A 17,597-nucleotide genomic window follows, 5' to 3' on the forward strand; every position below is an offset into this window, starting at 1 on the left:
TTGGATAACATGCTGAGACAAACTATTAATGGCCTCAAGAAACTGTCTACGATATCACAGAGAAAAGGAAAGCTTTTATTTGAAGCCAGCACACTCCAGTGGATTAAGGGGGACACTACAGTTTACTTAATAAAACATACTCATTTGAATAAAATGTTACTCTGCAGGGCACAGCATGAACAAGTACAAAGAGATCACTTGGTTTCATCCTCTCCTCCCCAAAGGTGTGACCTTGTGTGTGACATCTAATTGGTTAGATGCAGTTGTTGAATGTTTAATTTCTAGATGAACGCAGGCTGTATATTCATGGTACCAATAACTATTATCGACACTAGTTGTGTATGACTACTGGCACATACTGTGGACTGGTTACCCTTTGATTACAACATATAGGATCACTATGGGTGACTGGTGGCACACGTTCAGCCATTTTGTTATCATCTTTGAAACTGATCTGACAGCTGCACAAAAAAAGACAACAGCTTGTTTTAACCTCTGACTCAACAGTTTGACATCTTGCTTTTTAAGCTCTGCAGCACATTCAGGCCCTTTAAAGCAATGAGCAACTGTTGTTCGCCCATGGAGGACAGTCAGTATCTATTATTATCCGTCTTATTGTTCTGGTTAAAGTATGTGAAATTTCTTTTGAATTCATTGAGTCCTGGTTAGAAAGCAGTATAAATTTAATACCAACAACATAAGCAAGCTGACACAACAGAACTTACATTAATAGCACCCAGTCGAGTTTAATATCATTATTTTTATATTTCACTTTACAGCATCAACTCAGTGGGTAATATGAACTTATTCTTGTATTTGACTGGCATTCATGATCAAATAGCAACATCATCAACAAGAAAAATAAAAAGAATACATTTTCCTAATTGAACATTCTTCCCAGGGGTGTCGTTTAGTTTTCCCTAATTCCTCACAGAGCGATGCGCCTTTCTTCCCTTAAAAGGGCATATCCAGGAATGTCAACGCAGGCCGACCACTGTTTTTGGAAGTTACATTTTCGCCATCGGGGGTGTGAACTACCATTATGTATTTTAACACCCTCAATAATCCAACATTAGTATTTTTTCGGAATTGTATTGTGTAATATTTTAATTAAACGTAGAATGAAAAACAAAACTCGTACATATTATTTATTAAGAGAGAAATAACAGCTTCGCGCTTTCTGGTCTCCCCCATTCTCCTCACTTGGTTTGATCTGGATGTTCTGAACGCGACGTGATTATCAGGAAGTGAAGGGCGGTGGTTGAGAAAAGCGCAGCGTCCAGCCAGCCGAGTCGTGTAGTTGTCAGGTAAGACGAGCTGTTTTTTGTCTTTATTCCTTCACTTAGCTGCAGTAAAAACCCTTTGCTACCAGTTAGTCAAACAACTGGGGGTAATTTTAAGGGAATACCGTATGTCTGAACGTGGTATTCTTCGGTTGATTGCACTGAAAACACGGCTAGCTGTTAGCTGCGCGGCTGATCGCTCAATACCGAAAACCGACATCGTTTCGTGGTTATTCTGGACTTGCAACGTGAATTAATGTCTCGTTAAATGTAATTTTCCTCGTCAACCTGCGTTAACGTGGTTCAATGGCTGCCTGGTGTTCGTAGTGGACAAACGTCAACGTGCGTCACTGCTTGATAGTCATTAACGTCTCAAGCTAGGCCGCTAACTGTTTAATAGTTAACGTTACTTACCCGCTAATTGAGGTTTAAAGATATCAGTTTGTCCATTAATTACCACGAGGAAAAGCTGTGGATTAGGAGGATTTATTGGCTTTGCTCAATACGAGCATGAAATCCATCGTCAGTGTGTCGTCAGTAACCGTAAAACCGACCACAAAGTAAGCTAACGTTACTTTTATTTGGGCTAATTTCTGTAAATGTTAGATTTTAAACTACCCAACGTTGATCATTGCTTTGTGTTTGTGAAGAAACTAACTGTAAAAGAGAACCACGGTATAGCAGGAAGTACAATTATTTGCTGTATGCTTCTCAAATTTGACAATTACTGCTTTTCCTTGAATGCATTTTAAACAAATGTCATGCTATTGGGCAAAAGAAGGAATTCCAGCATGTGATTCCCAGTTTCTACTGGAAACGATTGAGTGCAGCTGCTGCTGCTGAGGACAATAAAACTTGCATCACTGGAAGTTCATCTCAGATAATATCACCATATTGATGGCGTCTTTCAATAAAGTCAAAGCTCCACGGTGGCTGGGATCGTTTTCCATCGACGTCCAGTGGCAAAAAAACCTAATTTGCATCTGTAAACATGGAGCTGTGAATGAAGGGCAGAGTCTTCATTCAGGACATTGCCTGATAAGGGCATCTGTCCTCGCATCACAAACTCTCTCCTGCCTTCAGTGAAGCCAGTGAGCTGATCAACCTAGAAAGCTGGCTAACATTTCCATTTATAGCTCAGTAGAGGACGCCCCACCTGGGAATGACTGCCAGAGAATTAGAATACCCTTCCGCACAGTTGTGGGCATGGATCACAATCTAATTTCAATGAACTTTATGGTCCCCGTAACCTTTGATCAGATAGTCTTCCTGGTGTTCATCCTTTTGCTCTTATCATTCGGTATTTTCTTCTCCCTATTGTATTTATATTTGATAATGGTCACCTACGTTTAAGGAGAAAGCTCTTTGCTGTCTATAAAACAAAAATATGTATACATTTTTTCTTTCTGCAGGTAAAACAAAAAGGGGTCACCATGTCTAGCAAAAGAGCAAAGGGAAAGACCACGAAGAAGCGCCCTCAGCGCGCGACTTCCAATGTCTTCGCCATGTTTGACCAGTCTCAGATTCAGGAGTTCAAGGAGGCCTTCAACATGATTGACCAGAACCGGGATGGGTTCGTGGACAAAGAGGACCTTCACGACATGCTGGCCTCACTCGGTGAGTAGGCGAGTCAGCTTTTACTTTAGGTTCAACCAACGTGTCTGCAAGAAGCTGTAGGCAGCTCTGCATTTTCTTCACATGGGTGTTCACTGTACTACTAGTAAGCAAATATTCGAATCATCCGTAGTTTATGTGACTTTTATTTAAACCACTTATGAGGTTGAAACCCTTCAGACTAAATGCACTGTAACCTGCTCTATTTATAGGGAAAAATCCAACCGATGAGTACCTGGAAGCTATGATGATGGAAGCTCCTGGACCCATTAACTTCACCATGTTCCTCACCATGTTTGGAGAGAAGCTCAACGGCACCGACCCCGAGGATGTGATCAGAAATGCCTTTGCTTGCTTTGACGAAGAGGGAACAGGTACATTTTGACAATTTTTAAAATGATTTCCTGTCATCTTTACTTCACTTCAGCTGGGTTTGAAAAGTATCCTCTAAAATCATTTTGCTTTGCCTCAAACGATCTGTATTAAGCCACTTTGTCTGAAGTGTGGTAAAATAATTGCATGCCAATACAAATTCTTTCAGAGATGATTGTGATGTTGATTTATTAAGTCTTGTCTGATTTGAACTGTTTTCCCTTTCAGGTTCTATCCAGGACGAGTATCTCCGAGAGCTGCTCACAACAATGGGTGACCGGTTTACAGACGAGGAGGTGGACGAGCTCTTCAGAGAGGCCCCCATCGACAAGAAAAGCAACTTCAACTACGTGGAGTTTACACGCATCCTTAAGCACGGTGCCAAGGATAAGGACGATTAAAGAGCCCTACCAGCCTCACCCTTTCCAACCTTTTCACTTCTTCTGTCAGCTAGATCACAGTGCTGCCTGTCTCGACTCTCCAGTACCAGCCCCATTTTAAACTAAACCAAAGCAATAACTATCCACTCAAGTTTGTTGTGAACTTCCAGTATTGCCAAATGTACACCTAATGAGGAGAAAACAAATTCAAAAAGGTTGTAATGTTTTTCCTGTCGCGTACAGATGTGAAGTGGCAGCACCTTGGAAGCTCTAAGGATAAGTCTTTGCTATTCATGTGATCAGGTTTAGCTGAATTTTTACATTTTATAATATAAACTTTTTAAATAAAGCCATCTATCAAGTTGTATATTGCTGACTTTCTCCCTTCCATAAATGACAACTGAAATAAGTGGTGCCTTATTCTGTCTTTATTTTTCCTTCTAACAAAGGTGCTTAAGCACATTCTTCCTTTCATGAGTGCTTGTCAAGACTTGATCAGTTGACCGTCCCCCCTCAGCACCCCCTCCCTCAATAAATTCAATCAACGTGTGCTGACTAGCGCTAACAACTCTTTCTGAGAGGGTGAACGAGCACCAACGTTACCACACTTAAAGGTTAATTTAATGTATTCCGCTGCAGTATTGCAGAGCAATGTATTCAGCTGCACAATTGCAAAATATACACTTCTAAAGCAAAACATTTTAGCATTTTTGTGGGGGGGTGAAGATGCATCCTGGCTCAGAGTAAATCAGGCTATCGATTAAAAAAACGTTCTGATATCGTTCATCACAAAATAGGTCATGAGATATTGGGGTCAATACACATAAACAAAGTCTTTTTTTTTTTTTTTTTTTTTTTTTAAATCAAAAGTAATGTGTGAAGGTATGGTATACCAGCAAAGATGTTAAGTATAGTATCCCATAAAAGTAATTAAAAAAAACATTCAACATTCGGTATAGTTATATTATATAAATATATATTTTATATGTTTAAATTATATTTGCGCTGGCAGGTGTCTGAGCGCAGTTATGTCGCCCTCTACTGGGGGATAAAGATACGAATCACCATATAGTCTTTAAAGGGGACCTCAAAGTCAATTCAGAAGTAAAAGCGGTGGATTAATGGGAATGTCTTCGATATCCTAGTTCATCGGGATGTAACGTTTGAGGTTCCATTCAGATGGAACGTCGGCTGAACTACCATGTGTAGCTTTACGTAAATTACAATCCGACGCCCTACTTCCGAAACTACCGCATTACGAGGTTCCCTGAATGCCTCAACATGCTTACGGAACCTCCACGTTAGGGCAACATCTTCGCCCTCACCGGTTCCGCGTCCCCATGCTGACGTCGGAATGTCGAGGTACGCGTTGTTTCTTGTTTCGTCTATTCACTCGTGGTTTGTTTATTCCCCGGGGACAGAAATACAGCTTTTAAACGAGTTCATCAGATCAGTGCGAGTCTTCTGGGCTAGCCAGGAGGCTAGCAGCTAAGTGGCTAACGTTCGCTAACGGCACCCTGAAGGTGGGTTAGATAAGGACAGTAACTTTTTACGTTACGTTTTACGTAGCAACAAGTGGCATTTAGTTAACAATACTTTATATGCATTGTACCCTCTTTTCAGTTTGTGTTTTTCCTCGTTTCAGGCGTCAGGTCATGGCTTTGAGGCTGATCCAGAGGTTTCCGCTGCAGAGGCATTATGGGATTCAACGCTTCCTTCCGGTGGGACCAGTCTGCACCGCCGGGCTCCCAGGGGCCACCGGCGAAGGTCAGCCCTCCTGTGTGGCCTGCCTGTACACCTCGGCCGGCAGCTGCATCCGCACACGGGGCTGCGGGACGAGGACCCTGACCACCATGGCGAGGGAGCCGTCCTTTGTGGCCAGCAGCAGCAGCTCCGTGGGACTCCACAAAGACTCGGCCCCTCGGTTCCGCCTGACCCAGCTGCACCGGCCCACGGCTGAAGAGGAGCAGGCTTTCCGGCGGCGTCTCGTGGCCTGCTCCTCGTCCCGGCAGGTCCTCGCGCTGCTGCCCGCCGCGGGCGTCGTGTCTGACACCATGGCGGCCGCCGCGCTTCACCGGGTGGCCGACCTGGAGCAGGAGGGCCGCTCCCTGAAGGACCCCGCGGTGCTGGAGAAGGACACCATCAAGGCGCTGTGCTTCCAGCTGGAGCAGGACTCCGCGCGGCTGACAGACGCCGGGCTCGTATCCGCTCTCCTGGCGTGCACCCGCCTCTTCTTGGATCCGCGCAGCGCGCTGATGGTGCGGCTGGCGTCCGAGAGCCGGGAGCGGTTGGGCAGAGGGCAGATGGGCGTGGGGCAGCTGTGCACCTTGGGCCGGGCCATGATGGCAGCGGAGGGTCCCGGCTGCGCCATGCTGGAGCAGGTGATGGAGCAAATCCAGAAGCAGAAGCCGGCCCAGTGGAGCCTCGCAGATCTCACCGCTGCTTATAGATTCGTGCAAGGTTACGTGGGTCAACACGGAAAACACCGCGACCTGCTGAACGCCATGCACTCGCACGCCGTGACCATCGCCTCCAGCATGGATCCTCCCGCCGTCAGCGGGCTGCTCGGCGCGCTCGTGACCCTGAACCAGACGCAGGCCATGCCTCTCGTGATCAAGCTGTGCAAGCAGGCCGTACGGCACGTGCCTCACTTCACCGACGAGGAGCTCGCCGTCGTGCTCGGGGCCTTGATGCACTTTGGTCACAGCGATCACTACTTGGTGGAAGCGATGGAGAGGTACGCGCCCACCGTGACCTTCACGTCCCACCCAGAGACGGTCACCAAGGTGATTCAGTTCTTTGGCCGGAGGAACATCTTGTCCCGGCCCGTGTTTGATGCGGTGGCAGAGAGCTTCGTGTACCGAGCGGACGACTACAGCACCGGCCAGGTGGCCGCGCAGATCGTGGCGTTCGGAAAGCTCGGCTACCTTCCCCCCAACGCCAGCGAGGTATTCAGGAAAGTCGAAACCATCCTGCGTACGCGCTTCTCCCACTTCCAGCCGCGGACGCTGCTCGACCTGCTCCACTCCTGCACCCTGGTGGAGAGATTCCCGGTGAACTTTGTCTCCAAAGTATTCAGCAGTTACTTCCTACAGCAACTGGAAGGTGAACCGTCCTGTAAAGACGCCTGCAATATGTTCAACATTTCCACAAAGTTTACTTTTAAACTTTTAATAATAATATAAACAATGACATAGTTGTGTGTTCTTCGCTTCCATCCACAAAGAGCTTTTGCATGGGGTTTATAATTTAGGATATTAGGCTTTAAAGACACCGTTGAATAAAATTGCCTCCGTTTCCAGAGGACGGGACCGGAATGGACCGGATTGTCCGCGCGCAGCTGACGCAGCTCTACATGACCATGAAGCTGGAGTGTCCTTTCTATGAGGTAAAATACGATAAACAATGTTACAGATGAGTCCTGCCCAACAAAAGAAAGGCTGCAAGGGCCTAAAACCTGAATACCGGGTTACGTGTCGTTCAGTACGTCCCGGTTACCTGCGATAAAACCTGTTCTGGTGACTCTGCTTCCCTCAGAATGACCAACACAAAACAGTCGAAAAGGTTTGTTAATGGATAGCGAGAAATTTTGGTTGCTTTGTGCTCCCATTTTCTGTCTGGATTCCCTTATAAATTTATTCTGAAGGCTGAGACCAAAACCGACCTTTTCCATCGCTGCAGCTTTCATTGAAAAGTGCTGTTCATGTTGATCATGAGAAATCAGAAGTAAGAATTGTTGTGTTTTTGGCACATGGTGTAACGGTTTATGCTCCTTTCCACCTACTGTCGTCTCCTCAGGGTCCCCGGCTGCACTCCAAGTACTGCGTCAAGTCCTTCCTCATGCACGGACGCTTTGTGGAGACGCCGGTGGACGTACAACTGTACAACTCTGTGAAAAGTGGACTGGTGGATTTGCTCGGGGGTCGTTCCTACTTTGCATCCAAAGTTCTGACACCGTACTGCTATTCGCTCGGTAACAAAGCAGCTGTTTATCTCCTAAATGTGACCTGAAGGCAACCCTAAAGGGGCTTGGCGTCAACAACTTTGGTTCTTTTTAGATGTGGAGATCAAACTCGATGAAGACGGCTACGTGCTGCCTGCCAGTAACACGGATGTGTACAAAAGGTGAATAGAATCAATGTAAAGTCCTTCCATAGTTCATCTGTCGAAGCTGGAGGCATTTAAAAGCCGGTTCTAACGTTGCTGTGGATGTTTGATGCAGGATCGCTCTCTGTATCGACGGGCAGAGGAGGTTCACTACGAACACAAGGCAGCTGCTTGGGAAAGAGGCCATCAAGCAGCGACACCTGAGGCTTCTGGGATATGAAGTTGTTCAGGTTAGACCCTCTGTAGGCATTGTCTGCCAAATAGTTCATTACAAAATGTGACATAGAATGAAAGTATCACAGGACCAACCGACTGTTTTAACCATTTTGCTTCATCTTGTTTCTAGATTCCTTACTTTGAATTTGAAAGACTGCAAAACAACACCAGCGTGGTGGAGTATCTGCACCAAAAGATCTTCCCTCACACTTACAGGCTGAGCTGGTGATGATACAAAGGACAGTGCTGCGTTCACTTTAGCGGAGCCCAAAGTCATTTAAAGAAATCTATATTTATTTTATTTTTTCAAGTAAAAGTAATTCATTTCTAAGTTATTAACAATGCATCTCTACATATTTAAATTGGCAATAAAAGTGAATTTTGTATACATTTTTTTTTAATGACTTCAATGTGTGTTTGAAAAATATAATTTATTTTGTTCTTGTCAACAAATGCTGCAGAAACTGTACAAAGTTAAGAGAATCCCAATTCAGAACCCCACCTCAGATACATAAGATATGAAATCAAGTATAGAATTATAATCAGCTTTTAATGAAAGATACCTGATTTTAAGTTGCAGTTCATGATTCATTAGACAGAAGACGCTTTGGTTGTCAATGCTGCACTCTTAAGGCCTCAGGGAGTGTCAGTTGGATAAATACAAAAAGGGGATGATACACGTAAAACTAGCATAGCACTAGTACTTCTGATTGCACATTTATGTCGCGGGAATTTGAGGAAGGCCAAACTCGTCCACCAGGACACCATCCTGAAACAAGATAAAAGTGACCATTAATAATAAAAAAAACTCTGTAAATGAAAACGGAAACTTGTAAAACTCTTAAAGCGGTGAAGTACCCTGTTGACCGACTTGTCGCCGGGCATCCCCTCCGGGATGGAAGGAGCCGTTGCAGCCTCATCCAGGTAGGAGCTGTCGTCGTCCATAAGGAGCTCGTCTCCCAAAGCGTCCAGCTCTGCGGACACAAGTGGGTCAAGACGACTAAAAGTTCTGACGTGTTCTTGTCGAAGGTAAATTATGCTCAACGTATAATTCCTATTATTGAAGTATTTCACTGACCGGCCTCCAAGTCGTCGTCATCAAGTTCCGGGGTGCCGTAGCTTCTGCCCAGCGCCTCCTGGATGTCGTTAGCGTCCTCCATCATGTCCCCGAGCTCATCTTGAAGATCCTGAATATCAAAATAAAAGTTCAAAGTGTGCACTTCATCCATCGGCTCTGTAAAAAAAACACCCTACACGAGGTTGACTCATTAGGAGAGGAATAGGGGTGTGTCATCCTTAAATATGTATACAATTATTTACTGTGATGTCATCACATCTGCTGAGATCACTTATCTTGGTTGGTAAAGCTCTATTGATAAATCAAATACCTCGATCTGATCAATTTTCACATGCTTGTATGCTTTCTTCATGTCTTTCAGGCCGATTTTCATGGCATCAACCTAAAAGGAAAAAAGAAAATGTTAGAAAGAAAAACAACTCAGTTAGTTTTTCTTCCATTTGGAAGAAAATATCACCGATTACATCATTTACGGACTTACTGTGGTTTTAGTGTCTTTAAGGGTTTGGATTGTGTAGTTAGTTTGTTCCATGTTGAACGACTGCTGCATGAGGTTGTCTCTCTGGCCCTCGTACCTGAAAGAGAAAATCATTATATAAAGTCACACTTCCACAGCAGGTGACTCAACCAAGAACTGTGGTGGACAACACAAACACACAGCACCTTTATAGTTCATTTAATATGCTTGATGTTATAAACACTCTTACTTACATCCGCTTCTGCTTCAAGACTCTCAAAGCTTTCTGCTTGACCATGTTCTGGTGGATGAAAAAAAGTGTGTTTACCTAACAAATGATACTAGCTGATGCTCAACACGAGACTAGAACAGAAAGCTAGTAAATGATAAGTAGTTATTCTCGATTTTTCATTACAGGGAGACTTGTCAGTGGGCTCGTGCGAAATGACAGTACACTCGATCTCACCTTTGAGGGCCCGTCCCTCATCTTTTTCATCTGGTCCTTGTATTTCACAAGTTCAACGTCTAGTCTGGCAATCTTTTTGTCCACGGACTCAGAGCGGGAATCAACCTACGAGTAAAACAGAGATAAACGGCAATCGACTTTGCGTTATTATCAGGAGATTAATATTAAAAAGGGCTTTTCAGTTCAAATAAAGCAAAATCTAACAAATGATTAATTCACAGAAATGCGTAATATATTTATTTATTTATTAATTAGGGTAAATGAGGCCCATTGAGTTCCATTACTTATATCGTCGGTGCCTCCCAGTATAATAATAGCTCTCCCCAATCAGGAATAACTGGTTGCTGTCAGTTGTTTCACCGACAGAGCGACTGGTTTATGTTGTCTGTCAGTGTAAAGGCTCAAATCCCGGCTGAGAATTACATAATGCTGATTCATGACGTAAACAGACGAACCCATTGTTTTATTTAAATACCTCGTTAGTCGACGGACACTCTGAAGACATTGAGTTAACATTAGGTAAAAACACTTCCATTGCGGTAATCCTGTCTGCAATCAATAATGTAATAATGTAATAATGTAATTCACTCGTAGACTCGTTGAATGTGACAGCATAGCATTTAAATGTGGCAAACGTTGGTCTGTTTTCTGCTCATAGAAGTTAGCTAACAGCTAGCTAAATGTTAGCCAACAGCCGAGAAGGGATCCATCTTTGTTTACTCCGTTTGAGACAGCGTTCAAAAAGTTAAATTGGGTTTGTACTCACGTTTCCTATACAGTCCGTGAGGTTCGGGGCTGGACCCTTGGGTTTTCCCCGGCCAAATATTCGGTTCATTTCGACAATGAAGGCTTTTCACTCTTAAAAGGAAGCTTCGTTAGCTCGATGACACCGTCCACAGCCCAGCTGAAGGAAAACACCCGGAAGAGAGTTGGATGTGACGTCAGACATGTCACGTGGTCGTTGCTCACTCGGCCGCGCCCTCTGTTAAGCTTCTCTCGGATTTCCTTAATTTCCTTCCTATTTGAATTATCTGTTGCGTTGAAATTCGAGCATATCCCTTACATTATATTTTTTAATAAAAAAAACTAACGTATCGTTTTCTTTTTGCAAATCAGTAAAATACGCTATATAGCCCACATAACATTTAATCTTAACATTGTATCACATATTCTAAATCAATTCAAATGTTTCATTACAACACAGTTAGAAACAGGAAACTCCCACTGCACAAAAATTAATTCTATATTAAAAGAGCTAACTAATTAACTTATTTTAAATGAATTAGATTTGCATAAACCTTGTGTCTGCTTAAACTAAATAAACAATAAAAAAACAATGTTTTTGCAAAGTGAAGGTGAAGGTCCATGTTCGTCTTAGTCTGAACATCTGCTTGAAATTAGTGGAAGAACTAATGCTTATGGTTGTTGTGAATTGTCTGCTAATACCAAGCTGTGTGTATGCAATTTTACTGTAGATTTATTTTCTTTTAACAGATATATATCAGTAATGACATGTTCTGTCCTCTGGAGAGAGCTGCAGGCCAACAGTAAAACACAACAAGTAAAACCACCACCCAGCTATAAAACTATCAAAGTGTAATTTAAATAAGCCACCTAGAGAGACAGCGTTTTATTTTCAAATAAAATATTCAACATAGAAATACACTTGTAGCAGCATTTAAAGTATCACATTAAAATATTACTGAGAATTTACATATCAAAATTGACAACAAGTCGAGGTGTAACTGCGAGAAGAACATCTACATTTGTTAAGCTTGCTTTAATATTTAGCATTCGGAGCGGTTATGTTATTTATTAACACGTCTGCTGTTCAGTGGACAGCGTTCAAAGCCAATATACAGCGGCAGCAGATTTTAAAGAGACTGAAAAGAAAGCAATGAGGTCTTGGTCACAGTGTAGTTTCTTTCAACAATGTCTCTTATTTTGTTGTCAAGTAGCAGAACGTCTGTTTCTTTAATCTATTTTAACAATAAAACATGAAAAGAAATTTCCCCAAACCCACAAAGCTCTCAGTGACATGAGACAGAATGTTTTTGAAAATGGATTTTACTTCTGAATTACGTAGCTGACCTCTAAAGTGGTGCATATGTTATTATCACGAGTGGTGAATATAAGACAGTCTACTCGCAGTACATTCAAAATAACAGCACAGCCCATCGAGCATCAGCTGCCCATGTTGCTTTATTCCATCGTAGCAATGATCATTGACATGCTGCAGATACGATATATTTCAATGATGTCTGTGCAAGTCTTTTTCTGTTTCTCTATAACAAATAACTCATTGCACATTTGTCACAATAAAAGGTATTTAACCGACTTGTTTAAACAGCTATTCATGTTTTTAGTTTTCAGATTGCACAGATGAGAACATTTGCTTACAATAATAGTATTTCAGTAAGACTATGTGTATCATAGTAAAAAGCCACACAAAGCACATGTGATTAAATGATATACCACAAATTAAACAACTTATTAAACTGGACACAACTCCAGAGTCAAAGCTGTTAGAGAGCCCTCTGTCAAATTTTTAAAAGCACATTCAAGTCCAGGATTTCCAACTTTTCGCATGAACTCTAAAAGCTTTTTCTTTTTTTTTCCAAACACGAGTCGGTTCTTTCACGTTGTTGTCAATCAGCACAATTTACACACAGAAATTAAAAGTATCATGGCGCATATGGGATGTCAGCCACCCCTAACTAGTTAGCTGTATAAGAACAAACAGTTCTTACTAATAGTGACTGAAATAATTTCCCTCTGTTACAAACATCTGCAATCCTGGACTGTTGAAGGCACGTTTGGTGATGGAAACACCGTAGGTGGAAACGACAGGAATACATAGAATGTGAGAAAGAAAGAAAGAAAGCAGGAAACCAAATTGAATGAACATATAACCATAAACACACAGATGTAACAAGTGCGCCGTGAGAAGGAGCGAATCATGTCACCATTTTCTTTTTTCACATTAAATAGTCATTAATTCTCTTTGTAATTTCTGGCTTTTTATTCACGTTCAGTCTTGTGTGATATTGTTTGGGGACAATACTGACAAAACTGATAGGAATACTTGTAATCTACGTAAACAACGACTTTCTAGGAAAGGAAATGGTTCCTGTTGGAGACGAACATTTGGTCTTCCATCTCAACACACAATCTGTCATGAGGGAAAACATGGCGGCGCACCGTATGTAGCGCGAACCCTTCATTCGATCTCTGAAAAGAAATGTGGCCACTGGATAAAACACGAGTGAAATAAACCCTGCAACTAAGACGGAACTACATTGCTGATGTGACGTGCGTGAGGCCAATGTCCCGCGAGTCCTCTTTTCCAATGTGAGAGATCGAAGACAGTTCCACCGCTAGTCACGTCGGCTTTGTAGTCCCGTGCGGGTTCCCCAGGGGAACGCCGGCTTCCCGCGCGCTGGCGGTCCTCCTGCTGCCCGACACCTTCTCCCCCCTCAGCTTGGCCGAGAGGCAGAAGTCCTTGAAGCAGCGTTTGAAGTTCTCATCCAGGAAGGCGTACAGGACGGGGTTCAGGCTACTGTTTGTGTAGCCCAGAGCCACGCAGAAGAAGTAGGCGGCCATGATGGCGGTGGTTTCGGGCACGCTCGCCAGCGCCTTGACCAGGATGAAGATGTGAATGGGCGTCCAGCAGACCACGAACACGGCCACCACCACCACCACCAGCCGCGTGATCCGCCGCAGGTTGCGGTCTTTTTCCCTGGAGCCGGACAACATTCGGACGCTCTTCAGCCTCAGGACCATGAGGGAGTAGCACACGGTGATGATGAGCACAGGCACGACGAAGGCGAAGACAAACACGCAGATCTTCATCAGCGTGTCCCAGTACACGTACGGCTCGGGGAACTGCAAGGCGCACTCGGTTACGTCTGCAGGAGACGAGGACAGAGGAGAAGTAGATTAAAGGGACAATACCGCAAATTTAATTCCACCCTGTTGCCTTCCGCTCTTAATTTAGCGAGCGCCCACGAAACGGCTAATCTGCACTCAAAGGGGAACATTTCAGTCTTTAACTCTGCTCTTTTTTTCTTTCTTTCCTTACATCATCTACATTCAGGAAAGGATGACGTGATGATAGAATACATTTCTGCCCCTAAAATATTATTAGTGAGCGGTGCCGTCCTTTCAACGTTATCTGGGGGAAATCGACTTCCTCACCGCTCTTCGTCTGGGTGCCCCCCAGGACGAAAGCGGGAATGCCCGCCGCCGACGACAGGATCCAGATGCACACGTTGATCATCTTGGCTTTGATCGGAGTGCGGAAGTCCAGGGCCTTCACCGGGTGGCACACGGCCACGTAGCGATCCACGCTCATCATGGTGAGGGTGAAGATGCTGGTGAACATGTTGTAGTAGTCGATGGAGATGAAGACCTTGCAGACCACCTCGCCGAAGGGCCAGGTGTTGAGCAGGTAGTCTGTGCTCTGGAAGGGCATCGTGGTGGTGACCAGGGCGTCGGCGAGAGCCAAGTTGAAAATGTAAATGTTGGTGGCGGTCTTCATCTTTGTGTACCTAATGATACCATAATATGTGTCATTTTGGCCACTAAGGGGGGGGGACAACAAAACATGGATATAATACATGACGACGTACGCAAACAGTCACCTGCAACTCACAGCGGCACTAGCGTCCATGTGGAGTGTTTCTGTTCACCTGCTGAGTGTGATATTCTCTCTCTTTTTGCTCCGCTTTTGGTCTCCACCGACTCCTCGCCGTGGGAGTGAATCAAAGCTTAAACCAAAACAACGAGCTGAAAGACGCTAAAGTGCTCTGGAGATCTGAGGGTGTCGGGGTAATTATCTGTGTGCTCATCCATAGGAGCGACACCTCTCACATCGCATGCAGTGATTTGAAACAAAGGTAAAACGTGGAGCAGTTTTAACAGCACAAAGCTTTTAAAGCCATTTAAAGGTTACAGCGCCATGTCAGACACTTCTACTAATGGCTTATAGCTCAACGGCCTCTGTTGATGCTGTGCCTGGTGTTTGGATTGGGATGATTTCCAACGTTGGTTACACTAAATCAACATAAATACTGCAGTTGAATGATCCTCCATTGACTGACTAAAACGTACAGCCTTTTCCCTCATTGCATTTTAAAAAAAAGCTTCTCCTGACAGGCGGTGCAATCAATCTGGTTTCAGGTAATTGGAGATGCCGCTGGTGCATTCCACATTACGTGAAAAGGAGATGGCTCTTGCACACCATAAACAAGAGTCGATGAGGTGCGTGCTATCAGCTTGATGAAGCACAGCTGGTTTGCTGTATGATTAATATGAACATTAATATCCAACAGTGTCACGCCAGACAAAGGGAAATGTACAGAATATTGTTATTATATTTTGGAGCTTCAAGGTTTATAGATTCATTAAAATCTCTTCAAAGGAGGCAAAATGAATTGGATGCTTTACAAATCCACCACTAAATTGAAAAATGAAAATATTAAGCTTAACAAAATGCATCAACTGCTTTGTCCCATGTGACTTATGTACACAATTAATATTCTGTCCCGTGCCACTTAAGAAGACTTGTCTCTATTGAGCCAACGGCCATTAAGAGGAAACATGACATAGACCAGGTGGCCTTGAGGTCACTGTGAAAGCCGAGTGTTGGTGCCAGTGGCTTCTCCAGAAGTAATAACATTTACATCGACTGTGGAGGAACACATTCTTCTGTATGGGCCTCCGTTGTTTTTTTGTATTTCTGAAAACATCCATTTGTCAAAAGACTCGTCTTATTTCCCTTCAATTTCTTAAAACCTTCCTGTCAACAACAAATCTTTAAATCCACATAAATGACGTTAACCTGCCTCTCAGTGCGCTTCTCCGTCCCTCTGGAATCGTTCTTATGAAACGAGCTTACCTGACGATCACATACATGACGAGGCAGTTGCCCAACAAGCCGACCACGAACACCACGGAGTAGACCGCAGTGATGATGGGGATGATGGGCGACATGCCGTCCGGCTCCCAGTTATCATCGTGGCTCACGTTGCGGCTCTCGGGGTATCCGGACATCCAGGAGGAAGAATTCCCCGGACAGTCTTCGAGGAGGCACTTGGTCTCTTCTTTGAATATTTCAACCGGAGTGATTTCCATTTTATCACCTGTTTGTTGAAAAAAAAAAAAAAACGTAGCATTATAAGTACAATTAGAAGAGTATATTGAAACCATTTACGAGCCAATCAGCGATGTGATGCGGGGAATGAGTTTAGGTAAATGACGAATAAATAATAAATAATTAGGTAAGTGTCGGGGTGAGTGAGACAGAAGAACACACGTAAAAGATCAGATTGAAATAAAAAAAAAACACGATAGTGACAAACTTCACAAAACAGTCGTAAATAAACACGCAGGACCTCCGTCGAATCGCAACAAAAACCAAAACAGACAAAAACCTCCAACTCGTCGGTGAGATGAGAAGCTCGCGCGGACCGGACAGCGCACGCGACCCGAAACCAAAGTGTTTTGTGCGCGTTCCGTTTCCTCGCCGAAGGTTGCAGCTCGTCAAAGTTTGCGGATGGAACTGCGCGCCTGCAGAGCGGCGGCGGCGGCGGCTTTGCGGACACTCGTGCACACGCACCGGCGGAGAGGCGGCGCGCATTCGGGATCGACCCACAACACCCGCGCGCGCGCGCGCACCCAAACACACACGCATTTGCATGTCACAGCCAATCCTTCACCCCAAATACGAGATGACAGAGCGACGACAATAACGTGCAGGGACACCGCGTCCTGCGACCCAATGAGGCGCAGTAAAAGGAGACATTGTCTTAATGGGACATTTCAAACGGGTTAACATGTATTTACCCTCCAAATATGACAAATAAAATCAGAATCCTGTCAAATTCTTCAGGGCCATTTACTCTGCAGTGTTGAACTGACCGTGGTGGGAGGTCGAGGTGAGACGAGGAGGGATGCATGATGGAGAAATGAAAGGTGGTCTGCAGCTTTGGGGCCACTGGGTTTCGCTGTGCACATTCCTGTTTCATCGTCCGGACGGACTGGAGAGGTTTGATTGATTCAATGACAACCCTTCATCCCATCTCGGCACACTGAACCACGACGCCTCGCGCCTCAGAAGGTTGCTGATTTGAAGCAACGTGCACATCCAGCTGGAGGGTCCACTGAAGCACATCTGCAGCCGTGTTCCTGCTGCGCATCGTGGCGTTCAGAAGCGAGAGCCTGATGTTTGGGGCTCTTTTCTACAGGATCCCACGGTGCCAGCAGCTCTTCTCTGGCCTTCATTTGTGACACCACAGGCCCAGTGAGTGTTATTATGTATTCCGTGTTGCAGTATCACGAAGGCCAGCGAAGCGCGGCAGGTGGCAGATTGGAAAGATGCACTTCAGCAAGTTATTGTTTTCATGTAACAGCACAAAATAAATTCATAAAATAAATCAGTCTCACAGGCTCGAGATGTATTCACTTAACAGAAAATACTTTTATAAGCTTTATATGTGTAAATGTTGTTGACAGTACTTCATACAAACCTCGTCTCCCAACAGTCAGTTATTGTTCATAATACCTCAATCAATCAATCAAACATAGCAGCTTTAGAACAAGTAGTACAAGTTCTTTACAGATG

General features: G+C 44.2%; 4 protein-coding genes across 6 annotated transcripts; 2 read left to right on the plus strand and 2 right to left on the minus strand.

Moving 5' to 3' along the window:
* Positions 1-1,024: 1,024 nt before the first annotated feature.
* myl12.1 (myosin, light chain 12, genome duplicate 1) lies at positions 1,025-4,058 on the plus strand. Its single transcript, XM_040167476.2, has 4 exons — positions 1,025-1,307; positions 2,696-2,900; positions 3,110-3,271; positions 3,498-4,058. The coding sequence occupies exons 2-4, from the start codon at positions 2,717-2,719 to the stop codon at positions 3,668-3,670; spliced, it is 519 nt and encodes a 172-aa protein (XP_040023410.2). The 5' UTR covers positions 1,025-1,307; positions 2,696-2,716; the 3' UTR covers positions 3,671-4,058.
* A 627-nt stretch (positions 4,059-4,685) lies between these two features.
* On the plus strand, positions 4,686-8,363 carry fastkd3 (FAST kinase domains 3). Its single transcript, XM_040167444.2, has 7 exons — positions 4,686-5,011; positions 5,295-6,754; positions 6,952-7,037; positions 7,448-7,622; positions 7,708-7,774; positions 7,872-7,986; positions 8,103-8,363. The coding sequence occupies exons 1-7, from the start codon at positions 5,004-5,006 to the stop codon at positions 8,199-8,201; spliced, it is 2,010 nt and encodes a 669-aa protein (XP_040023378.2). The 5' UTR covers positions 4,686-5,003; the 3' UTR covers positions 8,202-8,363.
* Positions 8,364-8,384: 21 nt separating this feature from the next.
* On the minus strand, positions 8,385-10,971 carry chmp5b (charged multivesicular body protein 5b). Its single transcript, XM_040167448.2, has 8 exons — positions 10,740-10,971; positions 9,974-10,078; positions 9,762-9,808; positions 9,532-9,625; positions 9,361-9,432; positions 9,051-9,159; positions 8,831-8,946; positions 8,385-8,741 (listed from the first exon to the last, which is right to left on the minus strand). Exons 1-8 carry the CDS (start codon positions 10,806-10,808, stop codon positions 8,691-8,693), a joined length of 663 nt encoding a protein of 220 aa, XP_040023382.1. The 5' UTR covers positions 10,809-10,971; the 3' UTR covers positions 8,385-8,690.
* Positions 10,972-12,125: 1,154 nt separating this feature from the next.
* Positions 12,126-16,622, minus strand: LOC120811798 (delta-type opioid receptor). Of its 3 annotated transcripts, none has more exons than XM_078095985.1 (4): positions 16,408-16,622; positions 15,873-16,116; positions 14,171-14,523; positions 12,126-13,881 (listed from the first exon to the last, which is right to left on the minus strand). In XM_078095985.1, the coding sequence occupies exons 2-4, from the start codon at positions 16,106-16,108 to the stop codon at positions 13,355-13,357; spliced, it is 1,116 nt and encodes a 371-aa protein (XP_077952111.1). In that variant the 5' UTR covers positions 16,109-16,116; positions 16,408-16,622; the 3' UTR covers positions 12,126-13,354. The 3 variants fall into 3 exon arrangements, with proteins under 3 accessions (XP_077952111.1, XP_077952112.1, XP_040023381.2); XM_078095986.1 differs by having other exon boundaries at positions 16,369-16,566; XM_040167447.2 differs by having other exon boundaries at positions 15,873-16,622.
* Positions 16,623-17,597: the final 975 nt, after the last annotated feature.

This window comes from Gasterosteus aculeatus, chromosome 21 (assembly GCF_964276395.1).
Source record: "Gasterosteus aculeatus chromosome 21, fGasAcu3.hap1.1, whole genome shotgun sequence".
Lineage (NCBI taxonomy): Eukaryota > Metazoa > Chordata > Actinopteri > Perciformes > Gasterosteidae > Gasterosteus > Gasterosteus aculeatus.